Source organism: Gopherus flavomarginatus, chromosome 1 (assembly GCF_025201925.1).
Source record: "Gopherus flavomarginatus isolate rGopFla2 chromosome 1, rGopFla2.mat.asm, whole genome shotgun sequence".
Lineage (NCBI taxonomy): Eukaryota > Metazoa > Chordata > Testudines > Testudinidae > Gopherus > Gopherus flavomarginatus.
This window is the reverse complement of record NC_066617.1, coordinates 265,240,604-265,259,606: the sequence shown is the minus strand read 5'-3', so window position 1 is coordinate 265,259,606 and position 19,003 is coordinate 265,240,604. Positions and strand designations below refer to the sequence as shown.

Here is a 19,003-nt window from a genome sequence, read left to right as displayed (position 1 = left end):
CAAAAAATTATTGGGGGAAAAAAAAGTGTTTCAAAACTGTCGAAACGTCTGTGATGAAGTGGAAATTTTCTATAATATTTTTTATGATGCCTATGTGTGCCTCAGTTTCCCCTGTATGTGCATGGCTATCCAGTGGTGAAACAAGGCTTAAGGCATGGTTTACACTACAAGATTAGCTCAATGCAAGGCAGCTTACATTGACCTAGCTGTACATGTGTCTACACTCAAACTGGTCTCCCACCACTGAAAGCACCCAGTTATGCCGACACAGGCACACCACCTCCCTGAACAGTGTAGCGCCGTGGTAGATGTTCTTAGGTCAACAAAGTGCAAGTGTCTACACTTGTAGACACTGCATTAGTTAGGTCAACCCTAACTGTCCTCCAGCAGCGGTCCCACAGTGCCCCACACTGATTGCTCTGGTCACCATTGTGAACTCCACTGTCCTGGGGTCACAGAGACTGGAAGTCCCCCCTCCCCTCGAAAGCTCTGTGAACTTTTTAAATTGCCCAGCTTGATGAGCACACCAAGCAGCTCTCCACTGTCGAGTGCAACTGCCCAGCTGACCATGCTGGCTCCATTCACCAGTTGCACTCCTGACTGGAGTAGACAGGAGACACTGGAGCTCCTAGACCTGTGGGGAGCACAGCAGGCACAGCTCCAGTCCAGCCATAGGAAAGTCAATACTTATGAGCAGATTGCTAAGAGGCATTGGTGGGTGGGGGGTGCGTGTGCATGTGGCCTGTGGGTAATTGAAAAGGACTGGCTGTGGGCTAACCAGAATGGACTATGCTTTAACCTTCATTTCCCTGTGCTTACCTAAGACCTTTCATATTCTGTGTGCTGGGTGACTAAAAAATGGTTATCTTGTTTTGAAAAGGCTGCCTGTGTCATTGCAAATACTCGCTGAGATCATTGTGCCCTGAAGGGGCACAGTACAAGCCTTCCTTCAGACTCCAACCTGGCTGGATATGCCTCAGGGAGCCAGAGAGAGAGAGAGAGACAGGGATCACTGGGACAGAACAACCAGTTTGGGAATCTGTGGAGGCCACAGACTTGCCCCCATGTGGGTCTTTGGGGCCCAGCACACTAAAGGGGTCACTGCCAGGAGACTGTACAGGCTGGGCATTAGACCAGATTGCAGGACAACGTCTCATGTAAACATTTTTTTAAATGAATAATTCCGGTTTTTCAAGTCAAAACAACTTTTCTTTCAAAATTTTAGTAAATATAGCCTAAAAACAAAATGTTTCAACTGACTCGCACCAAAACATTCTTCAATTTTTTGGTTTGTGAAAATGGTTAAGATTTTTGATTTTTTTGTACTGGTGGGAAATTTGACTTATATCTTGAAAAATTCTCGCAGGACAGAAACCATTTCCTGCCCACCCTAGGCAGAACCCAGGATGAAATGCCTGACCCTAAGTCATATTAGTGTCCATGGAGAACACTCAACTGAGATCAGAACCATCACAAGCCTGATTGTTTCTGCACATTATACAAAAAAAAAACCCTTTTGCACAAGCCTTTGCTCAATTGGAGCTCATGAACAACTCGGCATTATTTCTTATCATCAGATCATGACTGAAAGAAGAGGAAGAAAAAAAATCCAAATACTAACAATTTGCCCAAGATATAGAGAAGTGCCTATTATAGACAAATGTGTATTTGACATCTAGATCCCTTGATGACTGAGCACAGTGAAATGTAACAGAGGGCTATTTCTCAAAGCCACTGCATGAAAGCTATACATAAATGTAAGCTGTCCTGAGAAGCCCCCACATGTACCTAGACATTAGTATATTACTAGTGTCTTCAGTGAGGGAATGCCGTGCAAACATCGTGAGCAACCAGCTACATGGAGAAACAAAAATGCTTGTGTAAGTACATTTCTGACAAATATAGTACTTACTATTTTATCTTTAAAATATTTTAACTGTGGGGTGTGAGATGAAAGGGAGGGGGAAAAAATCCTGCTGCTCTAACACAGACTGTTAGCATGGGGAGAAGGGGAATTTATGTTTTTGTTAGAGGAGCTGTGTGTTAGTATAAATTGTTTGTATTGTATGTAATCACGTAGGTTACACTGGCTGGTATCCCAACCCCTCCGACTTCAGTTTTATCACGGCATGTCATAAGAGATTGAACGGAGAGTGCTACATAAATAAGCCCAATGCTAGCTGACACCATACAAATGCACAGAACAGTAAAACTAGTGAAGACTTTGACTTCTCAGTGCTGACTATTAAAAAAAAGAATTGATTATTGCCAAAAGTCAGTCTATCTTTCAAATACTTGCATTCACCTATGAGCTTCAAACTAGTCATGGTTTCTTGATTCTGCCCAAAGGATGTCTTCCAAAGTAAACTACTTAGACTTTTTTGGAAGCAGATTTACTAAGATTTACTTTAAAAAAAAACACCACACAGCTGAATGTTTTTGTATAGCACAATCTACTGTGGAAGAAATGTAAAACCAAATGGAATTAAATGAGTTTGTACTTAGGAAGGTCAGTGCATGCATTTTTTTAACTCGGATACTCAATTTAATAAATATAAAATGTCTGATTAAATAACCAGGAGTTCCCGGCTAGAGGAGATTGGAAAATAGGTGAGTTGTAGAAAATGATGAAAATTTTCAACAAAACTTTGTTTTTCTTTTTCATCAAAAATTTTTGATCAGCCGTCATCCAGACTCAGCCATACAAAAGGAAGAAATGCTATTTTAAAAAATGCCAAGAGAATCATGCTCTTTGCACCTTTAGGAACCTTTTGTACTAAAGCTTATTTTGGGCTACATCTCCCACTGGGGAACTGAATTTAAAGAATCTCTTATCCCCGTCAGCATGTGTCTGACGAAGTGGGTATTCACCCACAAAGCTTATCCTCCAATATGTCTGTTAGTCTATAAGGTGCCACAGGACTCTTTGTTGCTTTTTATCCCCTTTGGAAGCAGCAGGACAGGATGTCACCTCAGGAGAATAACAAAGCGCACTGGCCTGTGCAGCACAACCAAAAGAAAGCATGGTCTGCAAAAGTGCGTGTCTAGCTGCGATCAGCAACCAGGCTCTAACTGGGGATGCATGATGCTCCTTTTCAGAGCAGCAGCAAAATGTACCCTACTACTTGATCTGTAGGTTTGAACCCTGATTGCATGGGTTCTTAGATCAGAAGGTACATAGGCCAGTGTTCCTGCTCCCCCACCTTGCCAGTCCATGAAGGATTTGCCCCATAACATGTACCAAAGGATCTTGGGGTTGGCAATACTGGGCAAGTGACTGGGACACGGCACAAGGGTATGTGATAATGAGACTGAAGGAAGATAACAATGTGTATACAAGATGACCACCATTTTGGTAGACACCAAAAATTCAACTGGGGACCTTCAGAGATAATAGAATGATTCTTTACAGCTAGAGCTAAAGAGCCAGGTTCTGTCACTAGGGCCTGTAACGGACTCATGTCCTCTGTATATCAGGCACAAGGAGAATGCGTAACACACACTGGTCGTGGGAGGGGTTTAAGAGTGGAAGGAAAGGGAAAGGAAATATGAGGAGTAGCTTATATGCAAGAAACAGATGGCCAGTAGTGACAACCTCACAAATTCAAAAGTCATGAATCAGGCTCCCCAAAATCACTAGATGGGCTTAAGAATCACGAGATTTTATAAAATAATAAATTTGGAGTTCCTTTTATTTGCCTTCTGGCTTTTCAGGCTTCAAGATCTGTGTTCTCTTATGTTTCTTCATAGTCAGGAAAGCTACAAATTTATATTAAAAAAAAACACAAGAGCTGAGATTCTCATGTGACCCCCTGACTCCAGAAGGAAAGGCTTTTAAAACAATACCAGATGTCATGAGACTCATAATAAAATTGCAATAGCTGGCAACCCTGGGAGTGCAGGATGTGCAAGCAAACAGATACTGTAAAAGTAACTAAGGGGGCACAGACCATTTGGGTTAGTGCAGAGGATGCAGGGAGCTGAAGTGACAGATTATTTGGTGGTGGATAGTATGCCCAGAGCAGAGAGGGGACAGACCATTTGGTGGGTGGGTAGTGTTCTCGGTGCAGAGTGGGGCATAATAATTGAGTTTAAATATTGTACTGAGAGGATGAAAAGAGACATTTGAATTAAACCATTTTTATTATACATTTGCTAGTAAGCCAGCCTACAATAGCTATTTTTAATAAAAGTAAGTAGCAAACTACTGTCTATGTCCAGTGAAATACAAATTACAATTATTATGGAAATTAAATATCACTTATAAACACATTGTTATTAATATAGTTTTCAGTCCACTAAGGGTAGTGGTAGGTGTAGTGACACTTCTACAAAGCATTCTCTCCCCATTGAGGGGTCGGGGTGCCATAATACAATCAGCATTGTGGATGAGTGTAGAATTCAGGACTGTGAGAATATTGAACCAGATGCTAAACTGAGCAACATTAATTTACACCAGCTGAGGATCTGGCCAGAGAGTACAACACAATCACTTTCCCCAAGTTGATACGCAAAGACCGGAGAGATGAGGCAGGCCCTCCCTACTTCTTGTTTAATTAGTTGTATTCTGGCAGTACTCATAGACACTGTCCAGACCAGGCCCCACAGGGCCCAGTATCTAAGGCCTGGTCTACACTACGCGTTTCAATCAAATTTAGCAGCGTTAAACGGATTTAATCCTGCACCCGTCCACACAACGAAGCCCTTTATATCGATATAAAGGGCTCTTTAAACCGATTTCTGTACTCCTCCTCGACGAAGGGAGTAGCGCTCAAATCAGTATTGCCATGTCGGATTAGGGTTAGTGTGGCCGCAATTTGATGGTATTGGCCTCCGGGAGCTATCCCACAGTGCACCATTTTGACTGCTCTGGACAGCAATCTGGAGTCATATGCACTGGCCAGGTAGACAGAAAAAGCCCCGCAAACTTTTGAATTTCATTTCCTGTTTGCCCAGTATGGAGAGATCATCAGCACAGGCGACCACGCAGAGCTTATCAGGTAACAATGCAGTCTCCTGAGAATCGAAAAAGAGCTCCAGAAGGTACTGGATCTGATCGCTGTATGGGGAGAGGATTCCGTGCTAACAGAATTCCGTTCCAAAAGACAAAATGAAAAAACATTTGAAAAAATTTCCAAGGCCATGATGCAGAGAGGCCACACCAGGGACTCAGTACAGTGCCGTGTGAAAGTTAAGGAGCTCAGACAAGCCTACCAGAAAACCAAAGAAGCAAACGGAAAGTCCGGGGCAGAGCCGAAAACATGCCGCTTCTATGCTGAGTTGCATGCACTTCTAGGGGGGTCCGCCAGCACTACCCCACTCCTGTCCATGGATTCCGAGGTGGGGGTGGTAATCGCAGCCATGGTAGAGAATTCTGCGGACGGGGAAGATGAGGAGGAAGAGGAGGACGAGTTTATAAAGAGCACACAGCACTCTGTTCTCCCCAACAGCCAAGAGCTTTTTCTCACCCTGACAGAATTACCCTTCCAGCCCTCCCAAGCCACTATCCCAGACAATGAAGCCATGGAAGGGACCTCTGGTGAGTGTACCTTGTAAATATAAGACATGGTTTAAAAGCAAGCATTTTTTAATGATTAATTTGCCCTGAGGACTTGGGATGTATTCTCAGCCAGTGCAGTTATTGGAAAAGTCTGTTAACATGTCTGGGGATGGAGCAGAAATCCTCCAGGGACATCTTCATGAAGCTCTCCTGGAGGTACTCCAAAAGCCTTTGCAGAAGGTTTCTGGGCAGTGCTGCTTTATTCCGTCCTCCATGGTAGGACACTTTACCACATCATGCATGTAGCAAGTAATCTGGTATCATTGCATGACAAAGCCTAGCTGCGTATGGTTCCGGTGATTGCTGGCATTCAAGCAACATCCGTTCTTTATCTCGCTGTGTTATCCTCAGGAGAGTGATATCGTTCATGGTAACCTGGTTGAAATTCAGGAATTTAAGTAAGGGGACAGAGATGGCCATTCCTACTGGGCTGTTTGCCTGTGGCTTAACAGAAATCCTTCCCTGCAGGAAGCCAAGCGGGGGCAAGGGGGCGGGGGCGATTGGCGCTGAGCTTTTCTGCGTTTGGCTAGCAGGGATCTTTCCTGCTACCAGCCACGCGGTTGGGGGGCTGGAAAGGGGGGTGTTTAGCAGTGATCTTCCATGATATCAGCCACGGGGTGGTTTCTGCTGCTGCACGTTAACAAGAAAGAAGAAGCACTCAACGGCTTTGCTTGCTATTTGGGAAAGGAGGGCGCTGGATAGATGAAGGCTGCAGAAGAGGAAAGACAATGGCTTACCATGGCCGCATGCAAGCCGAATTCTGCTGCCCGGACCTGCGTCTGTGATCTGTAACACTAAAGCCGCAGGCACTCAGTATTAAGATGCAAAATGCGACCTTGCAGTGAAAACACGTGCTATGTAAGGTGAATAGTGTTGTTCACCATGAAAGAGTATGACCATTGTTCTCTAAAATGTATCTTTTTAAATACTTCTCTCCCTTTTTTCCCTCCCTCATGCAGCTGCAAATTTTTCAAGCCTCCCTACTCTGTCCGGAAAGCTATCTCAGATAAGGCGGTGGAAAAAAAAGAGGCGAGAAGAAATGTTTTCGGAAATCATGAAAGTGACCCGCAATAAAAGAGCTCATCTGAATGAGTGGAAGGACATAGTAGCAAAGTACACGAAAGATACCAGTGACCGTGAGGACAGGAGGGACCAACGTGAGGACAGGAGGGATGAATGTGAGGACAGGAGAGATGCTTGAGATGAGAGGAGAGATGCCTGAGATGACAGGTGGCAGCAGAAAGATCAGCGGTGGCGGGATGCAACTCTGGGGCTGCTGCGTGATCAAACTGACTTGCTCCAGCATATGGTGGAGCTTCAGGAACAGCAGCAGGATCACAGAGTGCCGCTGCAGCCCCTGTATAGCCACCCTCTCCCCTCACCATGTTCCTTAGCCTCCTCACCCACCAGACGAGTAAGAACTCATGGAGGTAGGCTCCGTGCACCCGCCCACTCCACCCCAGTGGACAGCCCAATGAAAAGGCTCTCATTATTATGAAATTTTTTTAGTGGCCTTTTCCTTCCCTACTATCCTCCTCCCAAACCCCATCTGAACTACCTTGTCAGTTCTCTCCCTCTTTTTATAATTAAGTAATAAAGAATACATGATTTTTAAATGAGAGTGACTTTATTTCCTTAGAAAGCAAGCTGTGAGTCAATCAAGGGTGGGGGGGTTCATCAAGGAGAACTGGCTTTCAAAGCTTCTCTAATGTGCACCGCTTCTTGGTGTGCTCTTCTAATCGCCCTGGTGTCTGGCTGCACGTAATCAGCGGCCAGGTGATTTGCCTCAGCCTCCCACCCCGCCAGAAAGGTTCTCCCCATTACTCTCACAGAGATTGTGCAGCACACAGCAAGCAGCAATAACAAAGGGGACATTGGTTTGGCTGAGGTCTGAGCGAGTCAGTAATGTGCGCCAGTGCCTTTAAACGGCCATATGCACATTCTACCACCATTTTGCACATACTCAGCCTGTAGTTGAACAGCTTCTGACTACTGTCCAGGCTGCCTGTGTATGGCTTCATGAGCCATGGCATCAAGGGGTAGGCTGAGCTCCCAGGATAATGACAGGCATTTCAACATCCCCAACTGTTATTTTCTGGTCTGGGAAGTAATTCTCTTGCTGCAGCCATTTAAACAGAGTAGTGTTCCTGAAGACACGAGCGTCATGAACCCTTCCTGGCCATCCCACGTGGATGTTGGTGAAAAGTCCCTTGTGATCCACCAGTGCTTGCAGCACCATTGAAAAGTACCCCTTGCGGTTTATGTAGTGGGTGCCCTGGTGCTACGGTGCCAAGATAAGGATATGGGTTCCATCTATCGCTTCACCACAGTTAGGGAATCCCATTGCAGCAAAGCCATCCACTATGACCGGCACATTTCCCAGAGTCACTACTTTTCGTAGTAGCAGCTTAATGATTGCTTTGGCTACTTGCATCACAGCAGCCCCCACAGTAGATTTGCCTACTCCAAATTGATTACCAACTGACCGGTAGCTGTCTGGCATTGCAAGCTTCCAGAGGGCTACTGTCACTCACTTCTCAACTGTGAGGGCTGCTCTCATCTTGGTATTCTGGCGCTTCAGGGCAGGGGAAAGCAAGTCACAAAGTTCCATGAAAGTGCCCTTATGCATGCGAAAGTTTCTCAGCCACTGAGAATTGTCCCACACCTGCAGCACTATGTGGTCCCACCAGTCTGTGCTTGTTTCCTGGGCCCAAAATCGGCGTTCAATGGCTAGAACCTGTCCCATTACCAGCAGGATCTTCAAAGCACAGGACCCGCAGTTTGACAGAATTCTGTGTCCATGTCCTCATCACTCTCGTCGCCGCTCTGCCATAGCCACTGCCTCCTCACCTGGCTTTGCAGGTCCCAGTTCAGCATTGACTGCACGAGAATGCGCGAGGTGTTTAAAACGTCCATGATTGCTGTCTTGAGCTCAGCAGGGTCCATGCTTGCCGTGAAATGGTGTCTGCACAGTTCACCCAGGAAAAAAGGAGTGAAACGGATGGCTGCTGCTGCTTTCACAGAGGGAGGAGTGAGGCTGTACCCAGAAGGACCAGCGGCAATGTTTTTTGCTCCATCAGGCACTGGGATCTCAACCCAGCATTCCAATGGGCGGGGGAGACTGCAGGGACTATGGGATAGCTACCCACAATGCAATGCTCCGGAAATCGATGCTAGCCTCAGTACATGGACGCACACCGTTGAATTAATGTGCTTAGTGTGGCCGCGTGCACTTGACTTTATACAATCTGTTTAAAAAACCAGTTTCTGTAAAATTGGAATAATCCCGCAGTGTAGACATACCCTAAGTGGCACGGGGGCTTGTGCTTTTGGATCTCTAGTAACTCCAGCTGAGTCCAGTTCCTGGCTACCTTCTCTCTTCCACTGGCTTCCACTCTGATCCTATCTGTGGCATATTTGAATGCTGGTTCCCACTCTCCTCTGAACTGCATGTTCCTTCTCTCCTCCCAGTATCCACTGGCCAAACTACCTAGAACCTGGCTTCCCCCCTGCTCATAGTACTGTCCATCACCTGGCTGTCCTGATTTCCCTTTCCAGTGTCAGCACTTTTCACCATGTCCTGTTCAGCTTTGTAACATATTTTCCAAAATCTGCACCAAGCCATTATCATCAGCAATGGCACCTCTTGTGTCCAGCTACCCCCAGAACTGGGTCTGACATCTAGGTCAAGTTTGGCTCCCCACTGCTCTCACAGCTACGGATTCTTCTCTGCACCCCTCCCTGCTATTCCCAGCACTGCTCAAGCAGATTCTTCCCCCCTTAGCGCCACCCCATCCTTCTTTAGGACCTGCTCTCCACCTCCATCATGTGTGAGTAGAACCTTGCCCATGTTTGGCAAGGCTGTTAGGCTCTGTTCCCACTTTTAGCATGGGCAGAAGTTCCATGCATAAATAGGAAAAACACCACACCTCCTATCATTCTTCTTTCCAACATCACCATTACCTGTCTGACAATTACTAAGAAGAACATGAAGCCTCCACGCTGAACAAACTATTTTACAAACTATTGAAGAGTCAACAAGCCAAGGCCATGCAGTCCGTCAGTGGCAACAGAACCAAGGAGTTCCAACTCCCAGCTCCCTTCTTTTTCCAAAAAGTCATCACCCTACTTGCAATCTGATGCTTCTCATAGTGAAGTAGCAACTGTGTCACCAGTGTGTTTTGTATTTTATCACACCAGGGTTTGCTTCCCCTCTCTCCCCTCCCTGCTTCTGATTATATCTTTGGTGGCTACAAAGACCAAGATCATCCTTCAAAAGTCATTTTCCATATTTTATTGACTTTTCTGATTTCTGTTGCTATTACACCAGTTTTTGAATGAGTAAATTTTCTGCAGAAAGGGAATTTACAGTATTCATGGAATCAAAGTGTGTCACTCACTGAGTGAGCATTTGATTGATGCAACACTGCAATGTTCAAAAAAAGAGAACACTTCAGACATAGGAAGTAACATTTTGCTATGCTTACTCTTGTGAGACAATATTTCATGTAATAGATTCTTACTCCATTTTAGATGGATAACAACTTTACATTATAATTTTATTTTCCACTTAGCAGAGCCTATTGACTCAGACAGACTCCTACTGGGGAACCAGGCTTCATAATGAGGGCAGTAAATTTTGATTTTGTGCTTGTTTGATAATTAATAGAGCAGTGTCAGCAGCACTGCAAAAATGCAAGTACATTTTTTTTCTCTGCATGTTATAAAAGATGGGCTAAGTCTGCAGCTTTATGTTGGGTGTACTTCTATAAGGCACATACCATTCACCAGAAGAAATGTAACAGACTGAATGGAGTGTCTATCTGTTTATTGATATGCCCCCCCACCACATCAGCAGAGTAACTCAGCACCTCCCAATGGTGAATGTATACTCTCATGATACCCTAGTAAGATAGTGAAATATTGTTAACCCCATATATAACTAGGGAGTGGAGAGGGGAGACTAAAGCCTTTGGGCAGCAAAGCATCCCAGTAACTTTAAGCACGAGTAGTCCCAAATAAAGTCATCTACATGCATAAGATTTTATAGGATCAGGCCCAGGTGACTTGCCTGAGAAATCAATGGGACTACTCACATGCTTAGCTATACATATGCTTAAGTGCTTTGCTGGAGCAGGGCCCAAGAGACTGGCTCAAGGTCATATAGGGAGTCTATGGCACAGCAAATTAAAGTCACTGACATTCTCTAGGCTTCCCTCAAGTCCAGTATAAAAAAAGTGTTAGTGCATCTCATGCTTCACCTGTAAGTTTGCTTTTCACCTGTCAGCAATTCTTTCCTTGATTATTCAGCAAAGACAAATAATTTGACAAATGGGAATTACACGACCAAAAGCGATGAATAACTAGCTGCCTTTCTCGAGTGGAAACTCTTAAGACAACTTGGCATCAATTGTTAAAGTGACAAAGGCATCTTTCTCCTCCTCAGACCTCCCCATATATTACTCTACATATGATTGTTCAAATTATGTGCTTTCATGGTGACTGGGCTTTGTGGAAAAAAATGACAGTATTTGTTAAATGTGGGTGTCAGTTGTTTAAGTGAAAATTATAGAGCAGCACATCCATATATTCTGTATTAAGGCTTGTGTTAGCTTGTATTTCATAGGACCCAATCCTGGGAAATCTTATGCACTTTAACTTTATTAACATGAATAGTCCCATTGATTTCACTAGGACTACTCACCGATAGTAAAGTTAAACATGTACATAAGTATTGGGAGCACTGGGACACTGAGAAATCCCGCTGGCTTTAAGTTAAGTGTCTACAGGTCAGACACCTGGTCCTCGCTCTGCAAGCTGATACATGTTAGTAGGCCTCTATGCCTTAATGGCACCCACTGACTTCACTGGGGCTCCATGTGGGCATAATGATCAGCCAATACGAATCAGGTTGCAGGATCAGGGCCCTAATTTGAAACAAAAGTAGACTTAAGTTCTCCCTATAAATCACTAGTAGCTGTGGAGAGTTTTTTTTTAAAAAAAAAAAGAAAAATAAAACTAACAAAAAGGAAAAAATAAATAATCAAAAACTAAAGAAAATACTTAGAAGGCAAGATTTCCATAGGAAAAAATATTTTATTTTTTTAAGAACAAATTCAATTTGAAACACACGTGGAATGTGATTTTCGTAATTTTTCATTTTCTGGGGGCTAATTGCAATGTGGAATTAAAACAGATTTCAAACCTATGACAGGCTAGTTAAAAAAAGAAAAAAGAAAGAAAGAAAATTATTTATAACTCAAGCATAATACTGTGTTACTTACAAACTGGACAAAGAAATTCTTAAATAAATATTCATGGTACACACTTACAGCACAAATATGCAGCAATTTGGCAACCTTTTATCCATTTTTTTCTCAATACAGTGCAAAGGGGAATGACACTGCCTTTAAACAAGCTGTAGCTAAATACATTGCAAAATTCAAATTTTATACAAAACATCTTGCTTAGACTTTATAAAAAACCAACGTTGCTCTATATACACAATCTGGTTAAGAAAAGCCATTTCTATCTTGTTTTCGTGTGTATCTTTTTTTATTTAAAAAGGTGAATAAGGCTACTGTAACACCCCAAATCCATATACAGTAAATCTGAACCTATTTACAGCATCTTCACTTAGACATGATGGTGCAAATTCCAAGTCGAGTGACTAGGGATGATAATACAAGCAAGGCATTTACAGTAACTTTTCAAAGCTGAACCAACGTCAAATAAAGGAACAGTTGGTAGATTGTCATAATGCTGCACCAAACACAAAACAGAAGCACAGTACATTTTTTCAATTAGTTGCAGGTTGCTCTTCATCAATTCATCTGATTTTTTTTCACAGTTTAGTACATAACCAGAATGTAGCCAACTGATGAAACATACACTTGATTTAATTAAAATCAGATTCACTATGCCTTTTTCCTTTTCCCCTTTCTCCCTCTCCTTCAAAATAAAATCTTAATGACTTACAAGAAAATCTTGTATGGATGGATTCACAGAAAGGAGGAGTTGTTGCAAAAAATTACATAGTACTGTAGTCACCATGGTAACCTTCCACAGAACCAGGCTTTTTTTTTCTTTTCTTTTTTCCTCTCCTTTTTGACCAACATCATTTTCAGGTTCAGGAAATAGAGAGAGTAATCATTTCTATGACAGTTCATTTTTTTGCAGGTGCTCGCTGGAGGTTTGAGAACCTTAAAATGCTGTTGCTACATTTTCTTTCCGATTCTGAAAGCAAAGTGTTACCATAGTAACATGACCACGTTAAAGATGTCTATTTTGCATAGCACATAAAAAGTAGGATTCTTTTCGTTGTTGTTGTTCAGCGTGGGGAATGTGGGGGAAAAAACATGCTAAAGCAGAAAAACTTTAACCTGAAACTCCCCATCTGTGTCACCTGCTGAAATCTACAGAACACTTCAGTCCATAAGGCAAGGGAAAACACAACACAGAAAATAAATGCCGGAACATCTTGTCATTGTAAAATATATGATTCAGTAACATTGATTTCCTGGATTTCTGGGCTTGTGTTTCCTAGTCTATGGTTATATGAGACGCCTTTACAGGGCTTTGTTATTTTTGTTTTTGCGCTCATTATTGTTATTTTTGGAATGAAATTTTTTTTTCCCACAAGCAGTCATCCAATTGTTATTTTTATTTTGTAACGCTGAGAAATTAAGACCATTTAATTGCCACAAATTAATTTCACATCTTCTGGTGTAGATTCTGTGCAATCTCAAAATATATATTAGAAAAACAATCTTTCACTTTATATTCCTTGTGTTCTATACACCTATTATAAATAAGTCATATCATCCTTCTCCCTCTCAGTGTCATAATTTACTTTATCCTTATGGTAAGAGGTTTTCCATATGTGCTTTAACTTTGAAACAGAGCACCAATGAACTGCTGTGTCAGTCACCGTACCTACACTGCACTGTGCAGGGACAGCCCTACCATAAACCAAAGAGTCAAAAGGCTCAATCAGAAACAAAATCCTGTTCTATTTGGAGAGCTGAGAATGTATTTAATAACTCCACTGGTGATGGAATTACTGCTCTTTTGACCCTTTGGCTTATAATCATCTCGGTCAGATTTGGCTCTCCGCTATTTTCTTAAATGCTTTCCCTGTGTTTAGTAAAATGTGATAAGTATAGCAGCTGAGTCTGCTTAAAAGTCATCCAAAGCAGACTATGATTTTGCGACAGCGTCCAAGCTGTATATCTTATTGCCAGTACCACAACAGTTCTGCCCTAATACATCATCAGCGGCCTACTATTGTCTTGTCCTCCAGGCCTCTTCATTTACTAACAATACCCCTTTGTCCTACTGTATTGAAGGTACTATTTTTTTCTGCACATTGCTATTCGATAACTGTGAACTCCTTCAAGTGCAGCCCTAATCCACTGTGCATGTTGTGTCTCCTACCTGCCTCTTAAAACTTAGCACACCAAAGTGCTGTGCTACCTAAATTATGTTTCTTTCGGGCTTCTATTTCAGAGGCAGCAGCATTCAACTGCAATTGCAGTCAGCCCTTCCCTGCCACTGTCCAATCCTGGTCTTGACTTCACTGACAGCCTAACTTTTGGCTGGAAAGCTCCTTATTAGCAAACACAGTTTCTATAAATGTATTACCCATTCGAGAGAGGCTGCTGTAGCAGATGCATGGAGCATGGCACTCCAAATGTTAATGTTCCATTAGTGATGCAGGAGGTGGAGTGAATGGAAATCTTATGTGAAGGATGGCAGAACCCTGGATAACAGAAATAAATGTAACAGTGACGGACTAAAAGCAAGAGAATTTAAAAGTCTTACTTAGATGCCGAGGTCTGTGTGACAAATCCAGTCTGCACTGAGAGAGAGAGACACAAAAAGTTGTAAGATTGCATTTCAAGCCTGATATCCTAGAGCACCTTGCCAGGATGCCTAGAACTATTAAACGTCCACAAATCACTCCATCTTCCCTTGGCTTTTGTACGTGCCTGGATGCCTGCAGCACATGGCTTCGAGGATGATGAATGTAACAAGAATACAGCAATCAGAGAATGGGTATCTTCTACGGAAAGTCTTCCAGCTTTTAGTGAATGTTTGTTCACTGAGACAGGAATTCTACAGACTAGATAAGCTGTCCAGCTCAAGAAGGCTCTCTGAGAAAAGGGTGTTGCCTTTTCCCCTCGTGCCTGAGTCAATACTAGTGCACAAGGGGGTCATCATAAACCCCAACAGAAAGCATCTGACCAGTAAGTTTCCTCTGTAACTCAAAGGTACCACAGTTTGTCAGACTTTGTAATAAATGTTTGCTGGACTCTGAGGAGGCATCTCTTGAACTATATACACTGGATGTCCATAGTCTCCACTGACCTTTTCATAGTGAGGGCAAAAAACACTGTCTGCAGTCCTTAGAGGAATGATAATGTCACTTGGCTCAGACCCATTGTTGTTGCCACTACGTTTTGGGGTGGCTAACGTACTAAGTGACAGAGTTGTAGTGTGCTGGGGTGAATGCTTCCTGTGTCTTCTCCGGTACTTCAATAAAAGAACCACCAAAGTGATGATGATGACGATGAAAATGATGCACCCTGATGCAATCCCTGCAAATAAGGCCACCTCTGAACCAAGTATACTGGAATGTCCAGCCTTGCTGCCATCTGTACTGGATCCTAGAAAGAGAGGAAAACACAGAGGAAAGTTATCACTGTCCTGTGACCATTTTATGGTGCTTAACTTAAAAATGTGAAGACTCAGCAGGACTGGAAGAATTAACTGGCAGCTAAACTTTGACAAACCAATTACCCTGTTAGGTAGCTAAATGCAAACAGCTGAAGTCAGCAATCAATATTAAACAAGACTTTGTGTCTGTAGGTCTTACTTTTATGCTGCTCCAAAACCGCATTGTTTTCTTTTCATATATCATCATCCATCAGCAGCAAGGCCTGGGACTGACAAGGCTGCCTTTGATACATTCTGCATCTTTTAACAGATGCCGGCCAGCTCAAGGCAGCAAACAGGGAAAGGGTAAATCTCGGGACAGCTGACACTTTGGTATCTTAGTGTTGCTACTTTCTCTTTCAGATCCTAGTTTAAATTAAACCACGGATTCTGTCTACGTATTTTGCTTACTAATGAAACAAGGAAGCTGCAGGCAGCAGGGGAAATGGGTAAAATGTTTATTATGCAACTAGTTTTTATTATTTAAATTACATTTATTTAAAAAAAATACATTTGGAAGGCAGAAAAAACCTCTCACTCTGAATAGCCTGCTGAGTGCATGGCATCATCGCATTATCAGTTTGTTACAAGAATTCAATGAATTCTTACTTAGAAAGTTTGAAATAACTTCCCTCCCTTGATACTCAGTTCCAGATGCAATAATGCTGTGGATGCTAAAATCTCATAACTATCAACTCTGCCTACAATAACCTTAGCACAAAATTGCTGACGCCTACTCGACAACTGCCAACTCAAAGATTCATTAGCAGGATAGCAAATAATGTAGCCAGTGAAGACAGACTTGAAGCCATTGGTGAAACCCAGAGTCGACTGATAATTAGTTTGGCTTTGTAATATTCTAAATTTGCTATCTTTCACAGTGACCTTGTTTATCTTTTTTGTTCACTTAAAGCAGTTTGAAGATATTGGTCTGAAGACCATGAGTTCCTCAAATTAAAAAGATACATTTTTAAAAAACCTTTTAAAATTTAGGATCAATTAGTCATTCGTAGACTTTATCAGATAAGAGATTAGAGCATTAATTATACATGCGTTAAAATAAACCTTACAAATGGCTGTTGAGAACCACTTGATAATGTATCAGACAGGAAGAGAGAGAAATATTCTCTCATCTGCCAGGATACTAAACATAAGTCAGCACTTACCACTGTAAAGCTATTCAGAGAAACTACTACCCAAAAACTTTCCTGAAAATGAATGATTTTCTTAGAAGATGTAATTTACTCCAACTGCAAAATGGGATGGGGCAATATGCGCACTAGTCAAAATGTACAGCTTCTAGCTACCATCCACTGATGCATCAGAGCACATTTTTGTTTGATCTCACTATGCAAATATTTCCTTTTAACAAATTCCAGTGCTAAAATAATGATGAAAGGAATGGAAAAAATCCCTTAAAATGGCACTTCCCAAGACCAAAAAATCCTGATGTGTACCTGAATTATCCTTTACAAATGGACTCGTTGTGGAGCTTTTTCCATTGGTACCAGCTTCTTGTTCAGGACGTTTAGTTGGATCAGTATTACGGGATGATCCAGCAGAATTGGGATCTGTACAGAAGAAAATGATTGATTTCAATTGAGACAACTGAAGATATTAAGCTTTATAAGGCTGCTATATATCATGAGATAGGACTAGCTTTGAACAGAAGATTCTTTATGCAAAGGGCTATGAGAGAGAAGAATATAATTTTCCTTTTAAAGCAAAATTGATTTTTTCAGAGGTTTAGATTGTGAAGCCATCTGCAGAAACTATAGGGATTCCTGTAATTGGCTAGAAAAGCTTTGCAGATGACATTTCAGTTTAACTGAGCAAGTTGAGTGACTCCTAAACCAATTTCTATTTAGAAGAATAATTCTTTCTTTCTGCCCAATAGGTTATCTATATATAAAGAGACAATGAACAAAAACCTCTTCTGTAGTTAGAATTCATAACAAAAAAACTATAGAAACATTAGCTTCCCTCCTTTCATTTATTCCAAATAATTATGAACTGTGAAGTTGTGGTTTTGTTTTTAAAATAAAAATAAAAACGACTGAAATGCATTATTACTGGCTGTCCTTCCCTTCTAGAGAGCTCTACAATAAAGAGATCTTATTACACTAGCGCTCCTCTTGTAGAAATCTGTCAGTAGCTTAGGTACAGAAAATAGGCTTTGCTCTCAAAATCTAAGGGAAGAATGACCAAACTAGAGTCAGTTAGCACTCTGTTCTATGCTATTAAAAGAAGCCTGCACACTAAATGGGGTACGGAGACTGATCAAAGTGATTTCATGAAACAGCAGATGGTCTTTACCTTGTCCAACTTTCATGAGGATCTTCATGGCTTTTGTCTGGCACACCCCTCCCTCCTGGTTATCCAGGCCCTCTAATGACCCATTTGATGTTGCTGATTAAAAGAAAAACAAAAAAAGATTTCAGGAAATCAGTAGGCAAAGTGATGTGAATATGCATGCCTGAAAACAGGGATTCCTTTAATCTACTGGAATCTGTTCTTGTTGCTCAGGTTGACCTAGGAAAAGCTGTGAAATGTTGAAAGCCAAAAGAATGAATACATCGGTAAGTCATACATTATATACAAACGCTGGAATGAGTTATCAGGTTTCAAATTTACTCACCCACTTTTTCTTCTGTGCACAATTGACTGACTTTCTATTATGCCCTTGGATGAAATGGCATCACCTTCCAAATAAAGGTAATGGAGTCAGCTGAAAAAGAAGCCCTGCCAGGCTCAAAGCAGCAAAGTACTTAATTCACTTTTTTTTTTTAAAGCAACATCATAATAATCACCACAGTACACCTGCTTCCTCTGTGACAGATCTCCTGTTTAAGGAAATGTACACATACAAAAGACAAGGTGAAATCTGAGGTTCCACACTAGCTGGAAAACAGTATTTTATTTTTTTTAAATACAATCTTATTTTTCTTAAGGCTTTTAAAAACTGTTCTACTTCAACAGAAACCTTTCAGCTTCTACAAACAAATTAGTGTCTCCCCAAGTTTAAATTGTTCTTTCTTATCTGTATGCTTGCTTGAACTCCACATACCCACTTGCAACTAACTGCTAGCTGGTATTGCAATCTGATTTGTGTATGAAGCACAACTCACTTCGGGAACTCATACAAATCAAGTCAGAGTCTACGTGATTTTACTCTATCGCCAATATTCAGGGGGAGAGGAGGAGATCAGTTTTCTTCCATGCTACATTAATACTATACTGTATTGTATTCTTAGGACTACAACGTATTGCATCCTTTACTAGCCTCATCTTTATAAATATGCTCCTGACAGATAATACTGCAGATTAACCAGATACATTAACAACAATGCAGTATTTAATAGTGGGGATGATTCTAAATCTACTTCATTTCATGATTTGTATGAGTGTTTTGTCCATTTTCCTTTATTTCCCCAAACACACACATACTGATACCAGAACACCTAGTGCAAAAAAAAAAATAACAGATACCAGTTGTATTACTTGTTGGGATTCCCATGGACTGCTTATATTAAACAGCATTTTTCTTCCTCTAGACTCAGTCGTTTCATCGGAGGACCTAATTCAGCAAGTGCCTCACACTGTCCAGCTCTTTGTTTTCAGTTCCCCTTCCCCTCCCCTTTCAGCTTCCTCTGGGATTTGCTTTTAATATAGCTTATGTGTATTTCCTACTTCCTTCACAGTGTCTTCCCAGCCCATGTTAATATT

At 41.8% G+C, this 19,003-nt stretch overlaps 2 protein-coding genes across 2 annotated transcripts in view; one reads left to right on the top strand and one right to left on the bottom strand.

The window, feature by feature from the left end:
* The first annotated feature begins 5,043 nt into the window (after positions 1-5,043).
* On the top strand, positions 5,044-7,483 carry LOC127050114 (uncharacterized). Its single transcript, XM_050951644.1, has 2 exons — positions 5,044-5,539; positions 6,520-7,483. Exons 1-2 carry the CDS (start codon positions 5,143-5,145, stop codon positions 6,759-6,761), a joined length of 639 nt encoding a protein of 212 aa, XP_050807601.1. The 5' UTR covers positions 5,044-5,142; the 3' UTR covers positions 6,762-7,483.
* A 4,215-nt stretch (positions 7,484-11,698) lies between these two features.
* EFNB2 (ephrin B2) overlaps positions 11,699-19,003 on the bottom strand; it is a 53,247-nt gene continuing 45,942 nt past the window's right edge. Inside the window, exons 3-5 of the mRNA XM_050950782.1 lie at positions 17,594-17,686; positions 16,735-16,848; positions 11,699-15,228 (exon numbers count right to left, since the gene is read on the bottom strand). Coding sequence (XP_050806739.1) covers positions 14,846-15,228; positions 16,735-16,848; positions 17,594-17,686 — 590 coding nt within the window. The 3' untranslated portion in view covers positions 11,699-14,845. The remainder of the gene's footprint in view (positions 15,229-16,734; positions 16,849-17,593; positions 17,687-19,003) is intronic.

What these genes read in the sequence shown, in the direction of transcription:
- LOC127050114 (XM_050951644.1), top strand. Translation starts at nt 5,143, where the DNA reads ATGATGCAGAGAGGCCACACCAGGGACTCAGTACAGTGCCGTGTGAAA. An exon ending in AGCCATGGAAGGGACCTCTG is followed by an intron (nt 5,540 to 6,519) that starts GTGAGTGTACCT and finishes TCCCTCATGCAG; the next exon opens with CTGCAAATTTTTCAAGCCTC.